Source organism: Ranitomeya variabilis, chromosome 1 (assembly GCF_051348905.1).
Source record: "Ranitomeya variabilis isolate aRanVar5 chromosome 1, aRanVar5.hap1, whole genome shotgun sequence".
Lineage (NCBI taxonomy): Eukaryota > Metazoa > Chordata > Amphibia > Anura > Dendrobatidae > Ranitomeya > Ranitomeya variabilis.
Window position 1 is genome coordinate 176,283,354 of NC_135232.1, and position 23,508 is coordinate 176,306,861.

At 41.3% G+C, this 23,508-nt stretch overlaps 1 protein-coding gene across 2 annotated transcripts in view; it reads left to right on the plus strand.

Annotated features, from left to right (window-relative positions):
• Positions 1-20,611, plus strand: part of LOC143793817 (uncharacterized) — a 108,716-nt gene extending 88,105 nt beyond the window's left edge. The window contains exons 3-4 of one of the 2 annotated variants that reach the window (XM_077280794.1): positions 17,849-17,991; positions 20,369-20,611. In XM_077280794.1, the coding sequence (XP_077136909.1) occupies positions 17,849-17,991; positions 20,369-20,383 (158 nt within the window). In that variant the 3' untranslated portion in view covers positions 20,384-20,611. Of the gene's footprint in view, positions 1-17,081; positions 17,992-20,368 lie in introns of those variants that run through there. The other variant, XM_077280793.1, reaches the window with a different exon arrangement.
• The last annotated feature ends 2,897 nt before the right edge of the window (positions 20,612-23,508 follow it).

Consider the following 23,508-nt stretch of genomic DNA (forward strand, 5'->3'; position numbering starts at 1 on the left):
ATGACGCTGGCTCAACAACTTGAGACTTAGGTGCTATTTTGCTTTTCCCACTACCACCAGATGCTCCCCTACCACCACCATTATTACCAGCTGGCAATGACCGCCCACGGCCACGACCTCTTCCACCAGACTTCCTCATTCTTGGAAAAATTAAACCAAACTAACAACCGTTATGTGGTCCTGTACAAGCAGGTAGAAGGTGTACGTAAACTTGTTGTGAATTAAAATCTCCCTTTTTTATGTGTGGGAGAATGCTGGAAAAAATGAGGCCCACTGTATTACACTACATAGTTTGATTGGCAGAAAGAGGCTGGCAGATATGCCACGAACAGGACTGACACACGCAGATGCACACACTGGCAATAGAAATCTCACTCTTTATGTGTGGGAGAATGCAAGGAACAATCAGGCCCACTGGATTACACTACACAGTTTGATTGGCAGAAAGAGGCTGGCAGATATGCCACGAACAGGACTGACACACGCAGATGCACACACTGGCAATAGAAATCTCACTCTTTATGTGTGGGAGAATGCAGGGAACAATCAGGCCCACTGGATTACACTACACAGTTTGATTGGCAGAAAGAGGCTGGCAGATATGCCACTAACAGGCCTGACGCACGCAGATGCACACACTGTCAATAGAAATTTCCCTCTTTATGTGTGGGAGAATGCAGGATTTAATCAGGCCCACTATATCACAGTATATTTTCTGTGGCACAAAATGACTGACAGATACCACAGACAGCACTGGCACAGATGCACAGATTTGGCAAGATTATTCTCCCTTTATTTAATTTTTTTTTTATATGGGAGACAAGTGAATAAATCAGGCCCACTATATCACAGTATATTTTCTGTGGCAAAAAATGAATGACAGATACCACAGACAGCACTGGCACAGATGCACAGATTTGCCAAGATTATTCTCCCTTTATTAAATTTGTTTTGTATTTTGGTATGGGAGACAAGTGAATAAATCAGGACCACTATATCACAGTATATTTCCTGTGGCACAAAATTAATGAAAGATACCACAGACAGCACTGGCACAGATGCACAGATTTGGCAAGATTATTCTCCCTTTATTTTTTTTTTTTATATATGTTAGACAAGTGAATAAATCAGGCCCACTGTATCACAGTATATTTTCTGTGGCAAAAAATGAATGACAGATACCACAGACAGCACTGGCACAGATTTGCCAAGATTATTATCCCTTTATTTACATTTTTTTTTATTTTGATATGGGAGACAAGTGAATAAATCAGGCCCACTATATCACAGTATATTTCCTGTGGCAAAAAATGAATGACAGATAACACAGACAGCACTGCCACAGATGCACAGATTTGCCAAGATTATTCTCCCTTTATTTAATTTTTTTTTTATATGGGAGACAAGTGAATAAATCAGGCCCACTATATCACATTATATTTCCTGTGGCACAAAATGAATGACAGATACCACAGACAGCACTGGCACAGATGCACTGATTGGCAATATAAATCTCCCTTCTTAGGTGTGGGACAATGCAGAAAAATACAGGCCCACTGTTTTACACTACACAATTTCAGGGGCTGAAAGTGGCTGGAAGATATAAAAAAAAAAAAAGGGACCGTACTACAATTACTATCTCCCTACAATAATCTCTGAAAAGTGTGGCAGGCAGCAATAAAAAGGACTGCTGCACACAAAAAATGAGGACAAACAAACAAGATAGCTGTGCAGAAAGGAAGGAGCAACAGGATTTGTGCTTTTAAAAAAGCAGTTGGTTTGCACAGCGGCATACACACAGCAACGCAGTGATCAGGGAGCCTTATAAGCTACAGAGCTGTTGCACAGATATCTTGCCTCCACTGTCCCTGCAAACAAAAGGTGGTGTGGGACAGTGGAAATCGCTACAGCACAAGCAGTTTGGGGGTTAATATACCCTGCCTAACGCTATCCCTGCTTCTGACGAAGCGGCAGCAACCTCTCCCTATGCTCAGATCAGCAGCAGTAACATGGCGGTCGGCGGGAACGCCCCTTTATAGCCCCTGTGACACCTCAGAAAGCAAACCAATCACTGCCATGCCCTTCTCTAAGATGGTGGGGACCAGGACCTATGTCATCACGCTGCCCACACTCTGCGTGCACCTTCATTGGCTGAGAAATGACGCTTTAAGCGTCATATGAAACGCGACTTTGGTGCGAAGATCGTGTACTGCATGGCCGATCCCACGCTGGGATCGGGTCGGGTTTCATTAAACCCGACTTTGCCAAAAGTCGGTGACTTATGAAAATGACCAATCCATTTAGCTCAACCCTAGTTATTATGACGAGACCTTACGCATGCTTGTGCAGAAATGGAAGGGGGTAGTGAAGAGCTAAAGAGCCACAGTAAGATTAGTATAGGTATTTTCTTTATTTTCTACATTTTTTGCATTTTAAGTTTATTATGCTCCCAGTCTGGAAAGACCCCAGAGCATAATAAAGGACATTCAATTCTTGGAGAATTGAACTTCCTGAGAAAATCCGCACAATCGTGAATTTGAATTTTGCTAATCTCATAATACCCCTTTGGTTGATGGAGAAAGTAACACATAAACTTGTCTGGCTAATGTGTACATAACAGAGATAAGAAGTTTAAATATTAAAAACTTTGTTTTATTAACCTCTCCATCATTTATTTGTTGATTTGGTCAGTTTAATAAGTATATCCTAGTAAAAGGTCCTCTTTAAATAACACATTAAAAGTTCCAGTTTTAGCTAAGTTTTCTTAAGGTAATCTACCAATGGCTGTGTTTTACATGCCTCACGTCAGGTGTATGTCAAGGATGAACTCAATAGCACATAACTTATGGATCATTGCAGAAACAGTTATTCAGCCATAGCAAAGTTGTTGAAATGCCTTACTAATTTCTCAGGTGAAAGATGTAATTCCAAATATTTTTCTTCTTTGTGGAAAACATGTCTAGCAGTTTGATAGTGAATGCCTCCAACATTTAGGCTTATTGGCATGTTACCTTGACTTGACCTTGAATAAGGAAAATGAAAACCCTACACATTTCTTTTTTTCAAATCAAAATTACAAGTACCTTTCCTATTAACCATCTTGCTTTGATGTTTTCAGTAAAAATTGGCAAAAATAAACCTATTCTTTTTAAAATAGACTTGAACAATATCATTTCTGAAGCATATCACATTATGAAGTTGGTAAATACCATTTTATTCACTTTACAAATGAAGAAAAAATAAGCACTATACTTTCACTGATTGGTCACTAATTACACAGGTCAACAAAAAAAAAAAATTTTTCTGGTGTCCAAAATATTTTAATGAATTTGGGGTATTTTTGGGGTGCTGATTCTGAATATGCTATCAGTTTTGCCAGATTGGCTCAAGTTTTTGACATTTTTGGTATCTTATTTATAGCACTTGTTGGTAAATGCGACGCATCATCTCATTAATTTCTTTGGATTAGTACTTGAACTGAGCAGTTCTCAATATAGTTTTGTGTTAATTAGTGTTCTAAAAGTTTGTTCATAGCTTGATTTTTGCACTAACTTTATGTTGTTGTCTGTTTTCCAGTGAAAAGCATGAACTCATCAAGAAGAAGTTGTCTTAACGATCCAGACTCATTCTGTTACATTTGTGGTGAATACACACTGCCAAAACATAGAAGAAACATAACAGACTTCGTAAAAAAAGTGTATTTTGCCTATTTTGGGGTTATGCTTGGGGACCAAGACAAGTTTTGGGCACCACACATAGTGTGCAAAGCATGTATCGAATTATTACGAAAATGGAGCAAAGGACAAAGAAAAAGCTTTAAATTTGGTGTTCCAATGGTGTGGAGAGAGCCAAAAAATCATCATGATGACTGTTATTTCTGTGCAGTGCAAGTGCAAGGATTCAATAAGCATAAGAAACGAAAATGGGAGTAACATGGAATCTGCAAGAAGGCCTGTCCCTCATTGTGAAGATGTGCCTGTACCTGTGTTTACCATAAATAACAGTCATCAGACTGAACTGCTCAGTTCAAGTACTAATCCAAAGAAATTAATGAGATGATGCGTCGCATTTACCAACAAGTGCTATAAATAAGATACCAAAAATCTCAAAAACTTGAGCCAATCTGGCAAAACTGATGACATATTCAGAATCAGCACCCCAAAAATACCCTAAATTCGATGAAATATCTTTGGCACCAAAAATGCTGTTGACCAGTGTTACCTAACCAGAAAAATTATACAGTATATCTTACCAATCAAAATGTAATTAAAAACTTTTTTTGTGAAACTGTTTATTCTTTTTTAGAAGAGTATATCTGTTTCGCAGATTCTGATTCTGTGTCTATCTAAACAGATGGACACTGTCAGTAAAATAAACACAAATTAATTTTATTCAAAGTCCTTTTTTGTCATTGCAGTTTATGACCCAGTCAGGGTTTCGCCTGAATCTTGTTCTAAGGGTATTTAAGATGAAATAACATGAATTTACTGAGGAAATGCTCCCAGTTGTAAACTAATTAACCCCTTGAGATGGATTACTGGGTGGGACTTGACAGTACGGCGGACAGGTATGGGATATTGTTGCTTTTTTATTTTGCATTTTTTTACAGAATAACAAGAGCTTCGCTTGGATTCAGCTCAATAAAGATATTAAACCTGTGTTTCATTCTTTCATTAAAATACTTTATTCTTAACGTGTGTGTGTATTTTTAACCTTTTCAGACTATTGGATTAATAATGGATAGGTGTCTTATTGACACCTCTCCATTATTAACCAGGCTTCATGTCACCTTACAATAGCAAGGTGATATTTCCCCCCTCTTATTCCAGATGCCAATGCTACAGGGCAATGGGAAGAGAGAGGCTAAGTGCCAGAATAAGGCTAAGGAATGAGGCTAAGATGCGCCTTTTCTGTGGTTGCTGGCAGATATTTTTAGCCAGGGGGGGCAATAACCATGGTCTCTCTCTAGTCTATTAATATCTGCCCTCAGTCACTGGCTTTCCCTCTCTGGCTGAGAAAATTGCGTGGCGCCAGTTTTTTAGGTGAATTAACCCTTTAATTTATCACCTGCAGCTCCAAAATTTTACACACACACACACACTACTAACATTATTAGTGAGGGACATATAAAAATCTAACTGTTCTGCAATGGATTACTGTATGTAAACCATGTCTCATTTCCTGTCGGGTTCTGCAATGATTTTACAGAACCCAACAATTGAATTATCGGCTATTCAGCTATCTAGCTCTGTCTGAAATAAAAAAAAAAAAAATATATATATATATATATATATGTATATATATATATAATTGTCTAAGGGTTTTTCTGTCTGTCTGTCTGTCTGTCCCGTTTATTCATTCACTGATGACCAATCAGCGACGGGCACAGCATGGCAATGATGATGTCATAAAGGTTGCCTCGACCAATCAGCGATGGGCACAGTCTGCCGAGAATTCGCCTCGACCAATCAGCGACGGGCACAGTATCGACATAGATGTCATAATGGTTGCCATGGCGACGATGATGTCATAAAGGTTGCCTCGACCAATCAGCGACGGGCACAGTCTGCCGCGAATTCTGGAATAATCATTGTCCATATACTACGGGGACATGCATATTCTAGAATACCTGATGCGTTAGAATTGGGCCACAATCTAGTATATATATATATGTCTCACTGACTATATATAGACTGTATATATGTTTTCAAGAATATTTGAGGCCATGGATCCATTAAATGTCCATTTTGCAAGCCGACGAGAAAATCTCGCCATACGGATGCCATACTGATGACACATGGATATTTTTTTGAGGAAAAAAATCACATCCTCGCACTGCACACAGATAACATGCGGATCACTGTTGGGGGATATTTCTGCGATTCTCGTCCGTGTAAAGCGGACCAATTTTTTATACATTGTGTGTGACTCCAGCCTTATGGTCAGTAAATGTCTTTTTTTGCACCTGATTATGTGTCTTATCTTTTAATACATCACAATGAAGGTGACTGATCACTTTTAGAGCACTAAAATTGAGAAAATTAGATATTATAGGCTTTTTTATAGCATGCACATTGTACCTGAACTCGTTCGTGAAGGTATTGTTCCTGATGGAGGGTTGGAAGGAAATTATCAATGATAAATGAATCATTATAAACATTATAAACGATGTGATCGCGTTGTTCAGAGCATCTCCTACCTCCTCCTCCCTGCAGGCCCCGGATCCAAAATGGCTGCGGGGCTCCTTTCGGGTCCTGCAGGGAGGTGGCTTGCAAGCGCCTGCTGAGAGCAGGTGCTGACAAGCCTCCTGCACTGCCTGTCAGATCGCTGATCTGACACAGTGCTTTGCAAAGTGTCAGATCAGCGACCTGACACTATAGCATAATGTCCCACCCTGGGACAAAGTAAAAAAGTAAAAAAAAAAAAATTTTCATGTGTAAAAAAAAAAATAGATACCTAAATAAAGAGAAAAAAATATTGTTCCAATAAATACATTTATTTATCTAAATAAAAAAAAAATAATAAAAGTACACATATTTAGTATAGCCACATTCGTAACGACCCGACCTATAAAACAGTCCCACTAGTTAACCTCTTCAGTGAACACTGTAAAACAAAACGAGGCAAAAAACAACACTTTATTATCATACAGCAGAACCAAAAGTGGAATAACACGCTATCAAAAAGACGGATATAATAAATCATGGTACCGCTGAAAACATCATCTTGTCCCGCAAAAAACGAGTGCCACACAGCGTCATCAGCGAAAAAATAAAAAAGTCCTCAGAATAAAGCGATGCAAAAATAATTATTTTTTATATAAACTAGTTTTCATCATACAAAAAGCGCCAAAACATGAAAAAAATATAACTGAGGTATCGCTGTTATCGTACTGACCCGAAGAATAAAACTGCTTTATCAATTTTACCAAACGTGGAACAGTATAAGCACCTCCCCCCAAAAGAAATTCATGAATAGCTGGTTTTTGGTCATTCTGCCTCACAAAACTCTGAATAAAAAGTTATCAAAAAATGTCACGTGCCCGAAAATGGTACCAATAAAAATGTCAACTCGTCTCGCTAAAAAGAAGACCTCACATGACTCTGTGGACCAAAATATGGAAAAAATTATAGCTCTCAAAATGTGGAGACGCAAAAACTATTTTTTGCAATAAAAAGCGTCTTTTAGTATGTGACAGCTGCCAATCATAAAAATCTGCTAAAAACCTCGCCATAAATAGTAAATCAAACACCCATTCATCACCCCCTTAGTTAGTAAAAAATAATAAAATAAAAAATGTATTTATTTCCATTTTCCCATTAGGGTTCGGGTTAGGGTTTATGCTAAAGTTAGGGTTAGGGTTGAGGCTAAAGTTAGGGTTAGGGTTGTGTCAGGGTTAGAGGTGTGGTTAGGGTTATGGTTGGGATTAGGTTTAGGAGTGTGTTGGAGTTAGGGGTGTGGTTAGGGTTGGGATTAGGGTTAGGGGTGTGTTGGGGTTAGGGGTATGGTTGGGATAAGGGTTAGGGGCGTGTTCGGGTTAGGGGTGTGTTTGGGTTAGGGTTTCAGTTAGAATTGGGGTGTTTTTACTGTTTAGGCACAACAGGGGCTCTCCACACGTGACATGGCGTCCAATCTCAATTCCAGCCAATTCTGCGCTGAAAAAGTATAACAGTGCTCCTTCCCTTCCGAGCTCTCCCGTGCGCCCAAACAGGGGTTTACCCCAACATATGGGGTATCAGCATACTCAGGACAATTTGCACAACAACTTTCGGGGTCACTTGTGTGGGGTTTCTACTGTTTAGGTACATCAGGGGCTCTGCAAATGCAATGTGATGCCTGCAGACCATTCCTTCTAAGTCTGCATTCTGTTGTGAATTTGGATTCTGGGCTCCCCCGGTGGCCGCTTGTGGAATTGGACTTGTCATCCTCTTTCCTGTTTCACCTGATTCCATCAGTAGTGGGTGTCGCTATTTAAGCTCATTTCTCTGGTGGTTTCTTGCCGGTCAACAATGTTATCTGATGCCTCTCAGTGCTTGTTCCTGCTTCTAGACAACTACTGATAAGTTGGACTTTTGTCCATGTTTTGTTTTGCCTATTTGTTCCAGTTCGCAGCTGAAGTTTTGTTACTGTGTCTGGAAAGCTCTCGTCGATCAGGGATTGCTACTCTGGCGTTATGAGTTAATGCCAGAGTTTAAGGTAATCTCTGGATGGTGTTTTGTTAGTATTTTTCTGCTGACCATGAAAGTATACTATCTGTCTTCTGCTATCTAGTAAGCGGACCTCAAATTTGCTAAGACTATTTTCCTGCTGCGTTTGTTGTTTCATCTGAACTCACCGTCATTATATGTGGGGGGCTACTGTCTTCTTTGGAATATTTCTCTAGAGGTGAGCCAGGTCTTATATTTCCCTCTGCTAGCTATTTAGGTCTTAGGCCAGAGCTGGGCATCTAGCGATTAATAGGAAATGCTACCTGGCTATTTCTAGTTGCGCGGCAGGCTTAGTTCATGGTCAGTATAGTTCCATCTTCCGAGAGCTTGTCCCTCTATAGGCTTGCTATGATCTCTGTCTGCAGAGATCATGACTGTTTGACCGGCCCATAAAGTGTTAAAGACCCAGGTTGAGAAAGGAGAGTTATAAGAAGTCTGCTGGAATTTTTTTTTTTTTTTTTTTTTTTTTCCTCCAGTCTGCCTTGCTGCAGTCTTTTTTCTCTCTCTCCTCCTAATCTCTGTATGCTCTGTGTGCACCTGACAATAATGGATCTCCAGAGTGTAACTGCGGGTTTGAATAATCTCATCACGAAAGTACAAAATTTACAAGATTTTGTAGTACATGCTCCGGTATCTGAGCCGAGAATTCCTTTGCCGGAGTTCTTCACAGGGAATAGAGCTAGCTTCCAGAATTTCCGAAATAATTGTAAGCTTTATTTGTCCCTGAAGTCTCGTTCAGCTGGAGACCCTGCTCAGCAGGTTAGGATTGTGATTTCCTTGCTCAGGGGTGACCCTCAAGATTGGGCCTTCTCATTGCCAGCAGGGGATCCTGCGTTACGCGATGTGGATGCGTTTTTTCTGGCCTTGGGCTTGCTTTATGAGGAACCTCATTTGGAACTTCAGGCAGAAAAAACTTTGATGGCACTATCTCAGGGGCAAGACGAAGCTGAAGTTTTCTGCCAAAAATTCCGTAAATGGTCTGTGCTTACTCAGTGGAATGAGTGCGCCTTGGCGGCAATTTTCAGAGAAGGTCTCTCTGATGCCGTTAAGGATGTTATGGTGGGGTTCCCTTTGCCTGCAGGTCTGAATGAGTCCATGACAATGGCTATTCAGATTGATAGGCGTCTGCGGGAGCGCAAACCGATGCACCATCTGGCGGTGTCTATGGAAAAGACGCCAGAAAGTATGCAGTGTGATAGAATTCTGTCCAGGAGCGAGCGACAGAATTTTAGACGGAAGAATGGATTGTGTTTCTATTGTGGGGATTCTACTCATGTTATATCGGCATGCTCTAGGCGTACAAAGAAGCTTGATAAGTCTGTTTCCATTGGCACCATTCAGTCTAAGTTTATTTTGTCTGTAACCCTGATTTGCTCTTTGTCATCCATTGCCACGGACGCCTATGTTGACTCTGGCGCCGCTCTGAGTCTTATGGATTGGTCCTTTGCCAATCGTTGTGGTTTTGATTTAGAGCCTTTGGAGACTCTTATTCCTCTGAAGGGGATTGACTCCACCCCATTGGCTAATAATAAACCACAATACTGGACACAAGTAACCATGCGTATCAATCCGGATCACCAGGAGATTATTCGTTTCCTGGTGCTGTATAATTTACATGACGATTTGGTACTGGGATTGCCATGGTTGCAGTCTCACAACCCAGTCTTGGACTGGAGAGCTATGTCTGTGTTGAGCTGGGGATGTAAGGGTATTCATGGGGACGTACCTTTGGTTTCTATTTCGTCGTCCATTCCCTCTGAAGTCCCTGAGTTCCTCTCTGATTATCAAGACGTCTTTGACGAACCCAAGCTTGGGTCGTTACCTCCGCACCGTGAGTGCGATTGTGCCATAGATTTGATACCGGGTTGTAAATATCCAAAGGGTCGTTTGTTTAATTTGTCTGTGCCGGAACATGCTGCTATGCGGGAATATATAAAGGAGTCTTTGGAAAAGGGACATATTCGTCCATCTTCTTCTCCCTTGGGAGCTGGGTTTTTCTTTGTCTCAAAAAAAGACGGCTCTTTGAGACCATGTATTGATTATCGGCTTCTGAATAAGATCACTGTTAAGTATCAATACCCATTGCCATTGCTTACTGATTTGTTTGCTCGTATAGAGGGTGCTAAGTGGTTCTCTAAAATTGATCTTCGTGGGGCGTATAATTTGGTGCGGATCAGGCAGGGGGATGAGTGGAAGACCGCATTTAATACGCCCGAGGGCCACTTTGAGTATTTGGTCATGCCTTTTGGTCTTTCTAATGCCCCTTCAGTTTTCCAGTCTTTTATGCATGATATTTTCCGCGATTTTCTGGATAAATTTATGATAATATATCTGGATGATATTCTGATTTTTTCTGATGACTGGGACTCTCATGTCCAGCAGGTCAGGAGAGTTTTTCAGGTTCTGCGGTCTAATTCTTTATGTGTGAAGGGGTCTAAGTGCGTTTTTGGGGTCCAGAAAATTTCCTTTTTGGGGTATATTTTTTCTCCCTCTTCCATTGAGATGGATCCCGTCAAGGTGCAAGCTATTTGTGACTGGACTCAGCCCTCCTCTCTTAAGGGTCTTCAGAGATTTTTGGGCTTTGCCAACTTTTACCGCCGATTTATTGCTGGTTTTTCGGATGTCGTTAAACCACTGACTGATTTGACCAGACAAGGCGCTGATGTTGCTAATTGGTCCCCTCATGCTGTAGAGGCCTTTCAGGAGCTTAAGCGCCGTTTTGCCTCTGCCCCTGTGTTGCGTCAGCCTGATGTGAATCTGCCTTTTCAGGTTGAGGTTGACGCTTCGGAGATCGGAGCTGGGGCAGTGTTGTCGCAGAAAGGTTCCGACTGCTCCGTCATTAGGCCTTGTGCCTTCTTTTCTCGCAAATTTTCGCCCGCAGAGCGGAATTATGATGTTGGGAATCGGGAGCTTTTGGCCATGAAGTGGGCGTTTGAGGAGTGGCGCCATTGGCTCGAGGGGGCTAGGCATCAGGTGGTGGTATTGACTGACCACAAAAATTTGATTTATCTTGAGACTGCCAGACGCCTGAATCCTAGACAGGCGCGCTGGTCTTTATTTTTTTCTCGCTTTAATTTTGTGGTGTCATACCTACCGGGTTCTAAGAATGTTAAGGCAGATGCCCTTTCTAGGAGTTTTGACCCGGACTCTCCTGGTAATTCTGAACCCACAGGTATCCTTAGGGAGGGAGTAATTTTGTCGGCCGTTTCTCCTGATCTGCGGCGGTCCTTGCAAGAGTTTCAGGCGGATAGACCGGATCGTTGTCCGCCTGATAGACTGTTTGTTCCGGATGATTGGACCAGCAGAGTCATCTCTGAGGTACATTCTTCTGCATTGGCAGGTCATCCCGGAATTTTTGGTACCAGGGATTTGGTGGCAAGATCCTTCTGGTGGCCTTCTCTGTCACGAGATGTGCGAGTCTTTGTGCAGTCATGTGACGTTTGTGCTCGGGCCAAGTCTTGTAGTTCTCGGGCTAGCGGACTGCTGTTGCCCTTGCCTATTCCTAAGAGGCCTTGGACACACATCTCGATGGATTTTATTTCAGATCTGCCTGTTTCCCAGAAGATGTCTGTCATCTGGGTGGTCTGTGACCGTTTCTCTAAAATGGTCCATTTGGTTCCTCTGCCCAAGTTGCCTTCTTCTTCTGAGTTGGTTCCTCTGTTTTTTCAGAATGTTGTCCGATTGCACGGTATTCCTGAGAATATTGTTTCTGACAGAGGTACCCAATTTGTGTCTAGATTTTGGCGGGCATTCTGTGCTAGGATGGGCATAGATTTGTCTTTTTCATCTGCTTTTCACCCTCAGACTAATGGCCAGACCGAGCGGACTAATCAGACCCTTGAGACATATCTGAGGTGTTTTGTCTCTGCTGACCAGGATGATTGGGTTGCTTTTTTGCCATTGGCAGAGTTCGCCCTCAATAATCGGGCCAGTTCTTCCACCTTGGTGTCCCCGTTTTTCTGTAATTCGGGGTTTCACCCTCGATTTTCCTCCGGTCAGGTGGAATCCTCGGATTGTCCTGGAGTGGATGCGGTGGTGGAGAGATTGCATCACATCTGGGGGCAGGTTATGGACAATTTGAAGTTGTCACAGGAGAAGACTCAGCGTTTTGCCAACCGTCATCGTCGTGTTGGTTCTCGGCTTTGAGTTGGAGTACGTTGTGGAGAAAATTTTGGACTCTCGTGTTTCCAGACGGAAACTCCAGTATCTGGTCAACTGGAAGGGTTACGGCCAGGAGGATAATTCTTGGGTCAATGCATCTGATGTTCATGCTTCTGATCTTGTTCGTGCCTTCCATAGGGCTCATCCTGGTCGCCCTGGTGGATCTGGTGAGGGTTCGGTGCCCCCTCCTTGAGGGGGGGGTACTGTTGTGAATTTGGATTCTGGGCTCCCCCGGTGGCCGCTTGTGGAATTGGACTTGTCATCCTCTTTCCTGTTTCACCTGATTCCATCAGTAGTGGGTGTCGCTATTTAAGCTCATTTCTCTGGTGGTTTCTTGCCGGTCAACAATGTTATCTGATGCCTCTCAGTGCTTGTTCCTGCTTCTAGACAACTACTGATAAGTTGGACTTTTGTCCATGTTTTGTTTTGCCTATTTGTTCCAGTTCGCAGCTGAAGTTTTGTTACTGTGTCTGGAAAGCTCTCGTCGATCAGGGATTGCTACTCTGGCGTTATGAGTTAATGCCAGAGTTTAAGGTAATCTCTGGATGGTGTTTTGTTAGTATTTTTCTGCTGACCATGAAAGTATACTATCTGTCTTCTGCTATCTAGTAAGCGGACCTCAAATTTGCTAAGACTATTTTCCTGCTGCGTTTGTTGTTTCATCTGAACTCACCGTCATTATATGTGGGGGGCTACTGTCTTCTTTGGAATATTTCTCTAGAGGTGAGCCAGGTCTTATATTTCCCTCTGCTAGCTATTTAGGTCTTAGGCCAGAGCTGGGCATCTAGCGATTAATAGGAAATGCTACCTGGCTATTTCTAGTTGCGCGGCAGGCTTAGTTCATGGTCAGTATAGTTCCATCTTCCGAGAGCTTGTCCCTCTATAGGCTTGCTATGATCTCTGTCTGCAGAGATCATGACAGCATTCCAAATGGCGCTCCTTCCCTTCCGAGCTCTGCTATGCACCCAAACGGTGGTTCCCCACACATATGGGGTATCAGCGTACTCAGGACAAATTGGACAACATTTTTTGGGGTCCAATTTCTCCTGATACCCTTGGGAAAATAAAAATTTGGGGGCTATAAAATCATTTTTGTGAGGAAAAAAAGAATTTTTATTTTCACGGCATTATAAACTTCTGTGAAGCACTTGGTGGGTCAAAGTGCTCACCACACATCTAGATAAGTTCCTTAGGGGGTCTACTTTCCAAAATGGTGTCACTTGTGGGGGGTTTCAATGTTTAGGCAGATCAGAGGCTCTCCAAACGTGACATGGCGTCCTATCTCAATTTCAGTCTATTTTGCATTGAAAAGTCAAACGGTGCTCCTTCCCTTCCAAGCTCTGCCATGCACCCAAACAGTGGTTTACCCCCACATATGGGTTATCAGCGTACTCAGGACAAGTTGCAAAACAGCTTTTTTTGTCCAATTTCTCCAGTTACCCTTGGTAAAATAAAACAAATTGGAGCTGAATTAAATTTTTGGTGAAAAAAAGTTAAATGTTCATTTTTTTAAAAAATTCCAAAAATTCCTGTGAAACACCTGAAGGGTTAATAAACTTTTTAAATGTGGTTTTGAGCACCTTGAGGGGTGCATTTTTTAGATTGGTGTCAAACTTGGGTATTTTCTATAATATAGACCCCTCAAAGTGATTTCAAATGTGATGTGGTCCCTAAAAAAAATGGTGTTGTAAAAATGAGCTGGTCAGAAATTGCTGGTCAACTTTTACCCCTTATAACTCCCAAACAAAAAATGTTGGTTCAAAATTGTGCTGATGTAAAGTAGACATGTGGGAAATGTTACTTATTAAGTATTTTGTGTGACATATCTCTGTGATTTAAGGGCATAAAAATTCAAAGTTGGAAAATTGCAAAATTTTAAAAATTTGTGCAAAATTTCAGTTTTTTTCACAAATAAACGCCATTAATATCAAAGAAATTTTACCACTATCATAAATTACAATATGTCACGTGAAAACAGTGTCAGAATCATCAGGATCTGTGAAGCATTCCAGAGTTATAACCTCATAAAAGGACAGTGGTCAGAATTGTAAAAATTGGCCCGCCATTGACGTGTAAACCACCCTTGGGGGTAAATTAATAATAAAACCTAACTTTTAATATGTTTAACATAAAAAGGAGATATTCACACTATCCACAGGTGCTTACCAAAAAAACAGTACATATAAATGCTCAATAAAATCTGTGTACAATAATAAAATAGAATGGTCTCACTCTTTTGTTATCTTGGACGAACTATCCAGAGTCCGAAAGTGAAGCACGTTGGGGTTTTGCTTATAGATTGCCCTGTCATGCCCATTGCAAATCTCCAGCACTAAAAAGGACATATCCAAGTGTAGTCCTGCCCTCACTAATGTACCTTTATTCCCTCCCATTATGTTTCATCAACCAGCATGGCTGGACTAATCAGGGGTGCATCAGTAGTCCTTGGGAGTTAATATACGATTCCAGAGTACAGTATAAAATCCAAAGAAACAGTTATAGGACTTAAGGTGCTGAGGAGTAAGCCACGTTAAGGGATACCCTCCCCTATCGGCAGAGTGCTGCCTGCTTCACAGAGTAAATTTTGAGGCCATCATTTGTGTTGTCCTACAAATAATTATCAGTAACACAATTGATAATTGGCCCTAGTGAGTAAATTTAAGCTTGGAGTACTTGTGTTAGCGCTCACAGGAGAGAGAACGTTCCTTTCCCAGTGGCAGGGGCCCTAAAGGGTGCAGGAAAAAGTGGGAGATGTCAACTGTAAAGTACACCGACCGGGAAAAAGAAAATCTTTCTCATATAATTTGGCAACATACTATCACCCTGGATAAGATTGGGACCCACTCGAAATCTTTGCCTTGTTGACCGGGTCAGAAGCCAGCCTTGCAGGTGTCAAAGTGGCAGGAAATTCTCTGCTGTCCAAAAATCAGCATGGTCGAAATTCAGTACACAAAAATAGGGGTAGGTTTTTGTAATTACTAGGTCACCCACATGTCATCAAGCATGAGTCTAACATTTGGGTCAATTAAAAGCCATGTAGGCTCAGTGTGTTAGCAGATGGTGCTCAGCCCTTGGCTTTGGGCAGAGGGGAAGGGTATGTAGCAATGCCAGGATAGGGTTAAAACCTATCTCTGCAGGTTTTCATTCGTATACCTGACTAGCTCTACATATTCTGTAAACATGCAAAGTGTTCATCTGTGTCAGTCTGCTGGAGAGGCTGATCAGACTGCTCTCAGATCTTGTACAGGAGCTGTGTGATTTTCTTGAGATTCCTGATTGTGTATTACAGAGCAGGAGTCTAGTCCAGTAGGTGGTGAAGTATATCGTGGCACAACTGTGTTGGTGCACAAGATAGGTTTCCCACACCAGTAGATAAATGATAGATAAGTAACTTGGCACTCAACTTAATAAATTGTGATGATGATTTTTTATTCAGATGGCAGTCCAAAATTAAACGTTTCGGTCAGACATTAGACCTTCTTCAGTAAACTGCATTACAAACGTATGACAGAATATCAATAATTATACAAACATGGTCAAAAAGACGATGAGCCAACATGAAATATAAGGATAAACCTCATAATTAATGTGAAAAATAGTGATGGATAGGAGGGTAGGAGAGGTGAGGAATAGGTAAGTAACATCTTTTTACATACCCGACTGCTTTAGATATTTAGGATGGAGGATATCTCTAATTAAGGAGTAGGTCCTAGACAATGGTTACAAGTGGACCTGTCTGGGAATAGTAGTTGCCCTATAGTGATGATAGAGAGACTGTATAGTACGGTGTACAGTTAAATTAAATAAAAGATGAAAATAGAGAATGGTATACTGACCAGATATGTCACCAGGGAGGAGTATCGTGTATGGGCCTGGTGTTCCAGGTTTGGAAAAAACACTGTAACTAGATATAGTGTATAAATATGGCTGTTAAGGAACGAAAATCCACATAAAAATGAGATATATCAGGGTAGTGTAGAAGGTCTTACCTAATGTAGATAGCTTGCTGATAACTCAGTATAAGGATATATGTCCACAGAGGTATAGTGGGAAGTGTAAATGCCAGAGGCTGAAATAAAGGTATGATTCATATAAATATGAAACAAAATAAGGTGTGTGTCTTTAAATATAGTAAATGGATCTTACCATAAAGAGGAACTATGTAATATATATCATAGCCGCAAGAGCCAGTTAGTTCAATTGAGTGGTATTGTTATCTGTAAAAAGACCGGATGGCCATCATATAGTGGAATAGAGACAAATAGTAAAAACATGTAGAAGACAAGGCAGAAGCACACTTACTATTGAGGATGTATAGAGGCGTCTAATGAAACGGGCGTGCTAGATTAAACACGTAGCCTGCAATGTAATAGTGTGGGAATAGGTAACGTGACCCTATTGGCATGTAATATAAAGTATGCACTGAAGGTGTAATAGGGTGGAGGAAGGACTTACCCATGTGCGGTGTGCAGCTGGTATGCCTCAACGCGGTGTCCGCCGCTGGTTGAATGGCATGTGTGTAGTCAGGCAGGTTTAAGTAGCCGAGGGGCGGGACGGACTGTGCATCCGTGAGAGGAAGTGCGTCATAGATAATGACGTGTACTTCAGGTAATCCCGAGCGCTGATTGTTGTCATGGACGCTGTCAACAAGCGCCGTATTAGCCATGTGTGCCTCACCTAGGACCGGAAGTGTGTGACCGAAACGTTTAATTTTGGACTGCCATCTGAATAAAAAATCATCATCACAATTTATTAAGTTGAGTGCCAAGTTACTTATCTATCATTTATCTACTGGTGTGGGAAACCTATCTTGTGCACCAACACAGTTGTGCCACGATATACTTCACTATTAACTCTCCTTTTCATGAGCACGCTGTCTAGCATGTCATCACTGACATTTTCATACAATCCTGATGAAACTAATAATATACTCTCTAAGTTAAATCTCTCTAGTGATTTCCTCAAAATTCCCCCGAGAGAAACAAGAGGGAGGGATCTGGAGCGCGAACAGCGACGCCAGATCAATCTAGAACTCCATTGTGCTACCCTTACCGAATACCTGCGTGTTAAGAGAATACCAAGAGGACTCAGGGTCCCTCTTCGCCCGACTCTGTTCAGTGACTGTCCTGAATTTTGCCTGAAATACGAGCAAATACTAAATAAATGCTCATTTGACTTAATGACTCTTACAGTAGAACACCTACAGGGAGCTATTGCTTCCAGTAAGGATACCATTAAAAATATTGAGACACAATTGTCTTCCTCTAGCACAACTGAGGAATTGGACACTTTGAAAACTAGGATTAAAACAGTCACTGACCAGCATAGACGGGACACAGAAAATAGAAAGAGGATCAAGTTCCAAAGAGACTCGGACGATTACGAGAACAATCGGGTCTACCACTGGCAGGATAGATCCACATTCCGCCCTAACACTACTAGGTCAGACTACCATTCCTCTAACGATCCCTCTACTTCAGGTTCCGAATCTGACAGACGTGACAACCTCGGTGGACCAAGCTATTTTTTAGGCCAGAGAAGACGCCGACAGCAAAGAAGAAGAGGACCCGCAGGAGCCAACGGAAAAAGAGACACAGACTTCTACAGAGTGACTCGGTCTCAGGTAATCCACCGCTAGTCATCAACATATCAAGAACTCTTAGTGTCGCTGAACACCACGTACTACAGAAGGGACTCTCTTTCTGTCCCTCATACAAATTTGACACCTTTAACATGGACATGGACTTACACCGTTTTTACCGTCGTCTAAGATTGCTTGTACATTTTGAGTCCTCTGAAGCTCCACTTGCCCCCTCTTCAAACCCTGAGGGTCCCCTTATTTCCTCTCTGAGCTTAGGCCTACGTACCAAGAGTACTTATAGACCCCCCAAAGGTTCTCACGCTGTAGAGACCTTTATTGAATTTGTCGACCAGGCTTTTGGCAAACTCCGTCAGGACATTGAGACACACAAATTACATACCTCTCCTAACCTCAGTGCCCTTGACTTTCAAGCCCTACAATCACTGCGCAATGACAAAGACATAATAATCAAGCCAGCCGACAAAGGCGGGGCTATAGTCGTTATGGATAAGTCTGACTATACCAAAGAGGTTTACCGACAATTGAATGACAGTAGTGTCTACCAACGACTGCCAGCAGACCCCTCTACCACTATCAGGGGACAAATCGATGACACACTCATCCCGTATGTTGAGGAAGGTGTCATTGATGCCAAAACACGCGAATACCTAACCAAAACCCATCCCATCACACCGGTATTCTACCTATTACCTAAAATACACAAAAATCTTGAAAATCCTCCAGGCCGCCCAATAGTGGCCTCCACAGAATCGATACTTTCTCCACTTGCCATCTTCTTGGAAAAAATACTTACCCCTCTTATACGTGAATTACCATCCTTCTTGCTCGACACAGGTGATTTTTTACACCAACTACAGGGACTTGCTTCCCTTCCAGGAGATCTCTTATTAGTTTCCTTTGACGTTAAGGACCTCTATACCTCGATTCCCCACTCACAAGGGATCCGTAGCGTAAAACATCTTCTTGATGCCTCACAATTAAATCCTCGCATCATTGACCTCTGTCTTGATCTACTAACTATAGTGCTGACAAAAAATTTTTTTATGTTCGAAGACCAATTTTTCCTACAGACCAAAGGTACCGCTATGGGCTCGAATGTAGCCCCGCCCTATGCAAATAGCTACATGGCCCTGTTTGAAGAAGAAATCGTGTACCCTGACCCATTATTTCAGGCTCATTGCCCTTTTTGGAAACTTTATATCGATGACGTGTTTTGTCTATGGACAGGTACACCACAAACCTTGGATCTCTTCTTCCATACACTTAATACGGCTTGGCCAGGTCTCACCTTCACCATTACGAGTAGCACACAACAGGTTAACTTTCTAGATACCTTGGTTATGAAGGATGAGCTGGGAGTTCTAAAAACCGACTTGTATACCAAACCCACTGATAGAAATAGTCTCCTACATTTTCAAAGTCAACACCCCATTGCCACCAAATAATCAATTCCTCGGTCCCAGTTTAAGAGAATACAGAGAATTGTTACCGAACCCGATCAACTGAAAGTCAAAACAGATGAGATGTATTCCAAATTTAGGGAACGTGGCTATCCCCCTACCCTACTAACTAAGGCCATCAATCCCATAACCAATGTGCGCCCACCAGCCAATAAAAGAGTTCCATTTGTCCACGTCTATCACCCGTATGTACATATTCTTCATCACACGATCAGACGTCACTGGAACATACTACGCACAGCACACCCGGGCATTCCTGAATTTCAGGAACATTTCTTACCATGCTACAAACGCCCTACTAATGTCCGTGACTCCCTAGTCAGAGCAGATTTTGGGGGAAACAGACAGGACACCTCACAACGGTTTCTGAACAAACCCAAAAATGGCACTTTCCCGTGCCTGCACTGCAACCAGTGCAACAATGTCATCAGGGGAGACCATTTCTACCACCCTCACTCGGGCAGGAGATACAAGATAAAATGCTATTCTACCTGTGACACCACTTTTGTAGTCTATGCCATAAAGTGCCCTTGCGGCCTTTTGTACATTGGGGAAACCACCCAACCTATCAAATCCCGTATCTCCAAACACAAGTCGACTATACGTTGCCAAAATATGTTATTGCCACTCCCACATCATTTCATCTCCAAGGGACACCACATATCACAACTCAAGTTTCAGGTCCTTGAGCATATCCCGGCCCCTAGACGGGGAGGAAACAGAATTGATCTCCTAAAAAAGAGGGAGGCATACTGGATTCATGAGTTACAGACCTTAGCACCGAAAGGCTTGAATAGAGATTATGACCCCCTAGCTTTTATCTAATATACCTCATGCCAGTATTAGTTGGTAAATGCGTATAACATGATTCTCTCACCAAGTGAAGATAATTATCTCTGTTATGTATGCTATGCTAATTTATCTATCTCTCTCTACAGAGTCGCCTTTACTGACAACTTCACGCAAGTCACCTCCTGACCCCTCCCCTCCCTTGGACTTTCCTATCCAATTGTTCCCTACCCGACTGTTCTCCACTCATCTCCCCCTAGGTATACAGTTCATTAGTCATGGTCTAATATAATGTATTTGTCTCCCCTTCATAATGGCATTAAAGAGGTCGTTTCCTGCATCATCTGTTTACAGTACAATTTTCTTGCAATTACATTATCTAATGGGTTTCAAGACCGTTATGCTGTATGCATAACATTACAGGCCAGCGTCGCTCCTTTCTGGTCTGAGGCCACAATATCAGATATACTGATCATATGCATTCAGATCAGGCATACATAGCTAACTATATGCTATGTATTATAATAGGTAGCTAGCGCTACATTAGGCCAGGCACCTTTATCTATGGCAGTGTCACTAGCCATGCCCACCAAATGCTCCCACACAAGGTGCACTGAGTTACCCTAACACCGCATTTGTTGTCTGTATCCATGACTACATCCAGCTCATCCATGTACCGGAAATCTGCGCCGCTAACGGACACACACTTCCGGTCCTAGGTGAGGAACACATGGCTAATACGGCGCTTGTTGACAGCGTCCATGACAACAATCAGCGCTCGGGATTACCGGAAGTACACGTCATTATCTATGACACACTTCCTCTCACGGACGCACAGTCCGTCCCGCCCCTCGGCTACTTAAACCTGCCTGACTACACACATGCCATTCAACCAGCGGCGGACACCGCGTTGAGGCATACCAGCTGCACACCGCACATGGGTAAGTCCTTCCTCCACCCTATTACACCTTCAGTGCATACTTTATATTACATGCCAATAGGGTCACGTTACCTATTCCCACACTATTACATTGCAGGCTACGTGTTTAATCTAGCACGCCCGTTTCATTAGACGCCTCTATACATCCTCAATAGTAAGTGTGCTTCTGCCTTGTCTTCTACATGTTTTTACTATTTGTCTCTATTCCACTATATGATGGCCATCCGGTCTTTTTACAGATAACAATACCACTCAATTGAACTAACTGGCTCTTGCGGCTATGATATATATTACATAGTTCCTCTTTATGGTAAGATCCATTTACTATATTTAAAGACACACACCTTATTTTGTTTCATATTTATATGAATCATACCTTTATTTCAGCCTCTGGCATTTACACTTCCCACTATACCTCTGTGGACATATATCCTTATACTGAGTTATCAGCAAGCTATCTACATTAGGTAAGACCTTCTACACTACCCTGATATATCTCATTTTTATGTGGATTTTCGTTCCTTAACAGCCATATTTATACACTATATCTAGTTACAGTGTTTTTTCCAAACCTGGAACACCAGGCCCATACACGATACTCCTCCCTGGTGACATATCTGGTCAGTATACCATTCTCTATTTTCATCTTTTATTTAATTGAACTGTACACCGTACTATACAGTCTCTCTATCATCACTATAGGGCAACTACTATTCCCAGACAGGTCCACTTGTAACCATTGTCTAGGACCTACTCCTTAATTAGAGATATCCTCCATCCTAAATATCTAAAGCAGTCGGGTATGTAAAAAGATGTTACTTACCTATTCCTCACCTCTCCTACCCTCCTATCCATCACTATTTTTCACATTAATTATGAGGTTTATCCTTATATTTCATGTTGGCTCATCGTCTTTTTGACCATGTTTGTATAATTATTGATATTCTGTCATACGTTTGTAATGCAGTTTACTGAAGAAGGTCTAATGTCTGACCGAAACGTTTAATTTTGGACTGCCATCTGAATAAAAAATCATCATCACAATTTATTAAGTTGAGTGCCAAGTTACTTATCTATCATAGTCCAGTAGGTGGTCCTAATTAGTGACTAATGGTCTTCCCTGAATGACTGTACATGCAGATATAGATATCAATCAATAAGTATGAATGCCCATTGATAATAATAAAGATATCGTAAATCCACTATTCCAAATAGGAAACAACAAGAACAATTAATAACCACATCCAATCAAGAAAAGAAGTCCGGTAGAAAGTATAACTCTTTAGTCTTGAAGTTCAGTCTAAAACTAGAAAGCATTTCAAAGCTATTAGCACCTTTTTCAAGTGATGAAACTGTCTCATCGTTTGAAAAAAGGTGCTGAAAGCTCCGAATGTGTTCTGGTTTTACATTGGAATTCAAGAATAAACAGTTATACTTTCCACTAGACTTCCTTTCTTGATTGGATGCACTTATTAAATTTTCTTCCTGTTTCCTAATTGGAATTCTGGTTTTCCAACATTTCTCCTGGGTATTGCAAAAACTGCTCTATACTGCAAGATACTGAGATTTGGCAGCAGATCATGTATGATATAGGGTTGTGTCTATTTCAGCACTACTGGGCAAGGTGACCTTTTTTTTTCTTTTGCGATACCCAACATTTATCAAAACTTACTTACCCTATTAACTCCTTTTCTATTTTTCCCCTTCACGGTTTTACCCATAGGCATAGAAAGAGCAGGGGAATTAAATTATTCATTTGCAGCTTTATACTAAACTTTATGCTAACTTTTTTTATGTAAAACTATGTATCAGTCTGTTTAGCCCCTCCTGCTCTATAGCATGCATCCCACAAATTGGACTACAAACACATAATGACAGGTTCAAAAACATACTAACTTTTACTAACGAAAAACAAACTATTCTAATATATACACTTGTACAGTTAAAAGGAACTGTTGGTACATATTTATTTTTAAGCAAATTATTTAATCTGGTTTTAGCTGATTTTTTTTTACTTTTGTGAATTTATCAGAGCATTTAGAGTATGTATACTGTATATTCAATTATTAGGTTTTACCAATTTTATTATACTAGAAATAAGTGCAATCAATCAAAATAGCTGTTACTGATTTTTACACCTCTCTATTAACATTAAAAATCATTGATAAACAGTATGTGTTGCTTAACTAAAATTACAGCTAAATATAAACACAACTATTGACCCTTTTAGACTTTTTGATCGACGAATGTCATTCTCCATTCTCGGTGTTCCATTCTAAATTTAGACAAGCCAGTACATTATAGATTAGCTTTGTTCTATGTAGGTAACCTCTGTTGTAGAGCTAAATA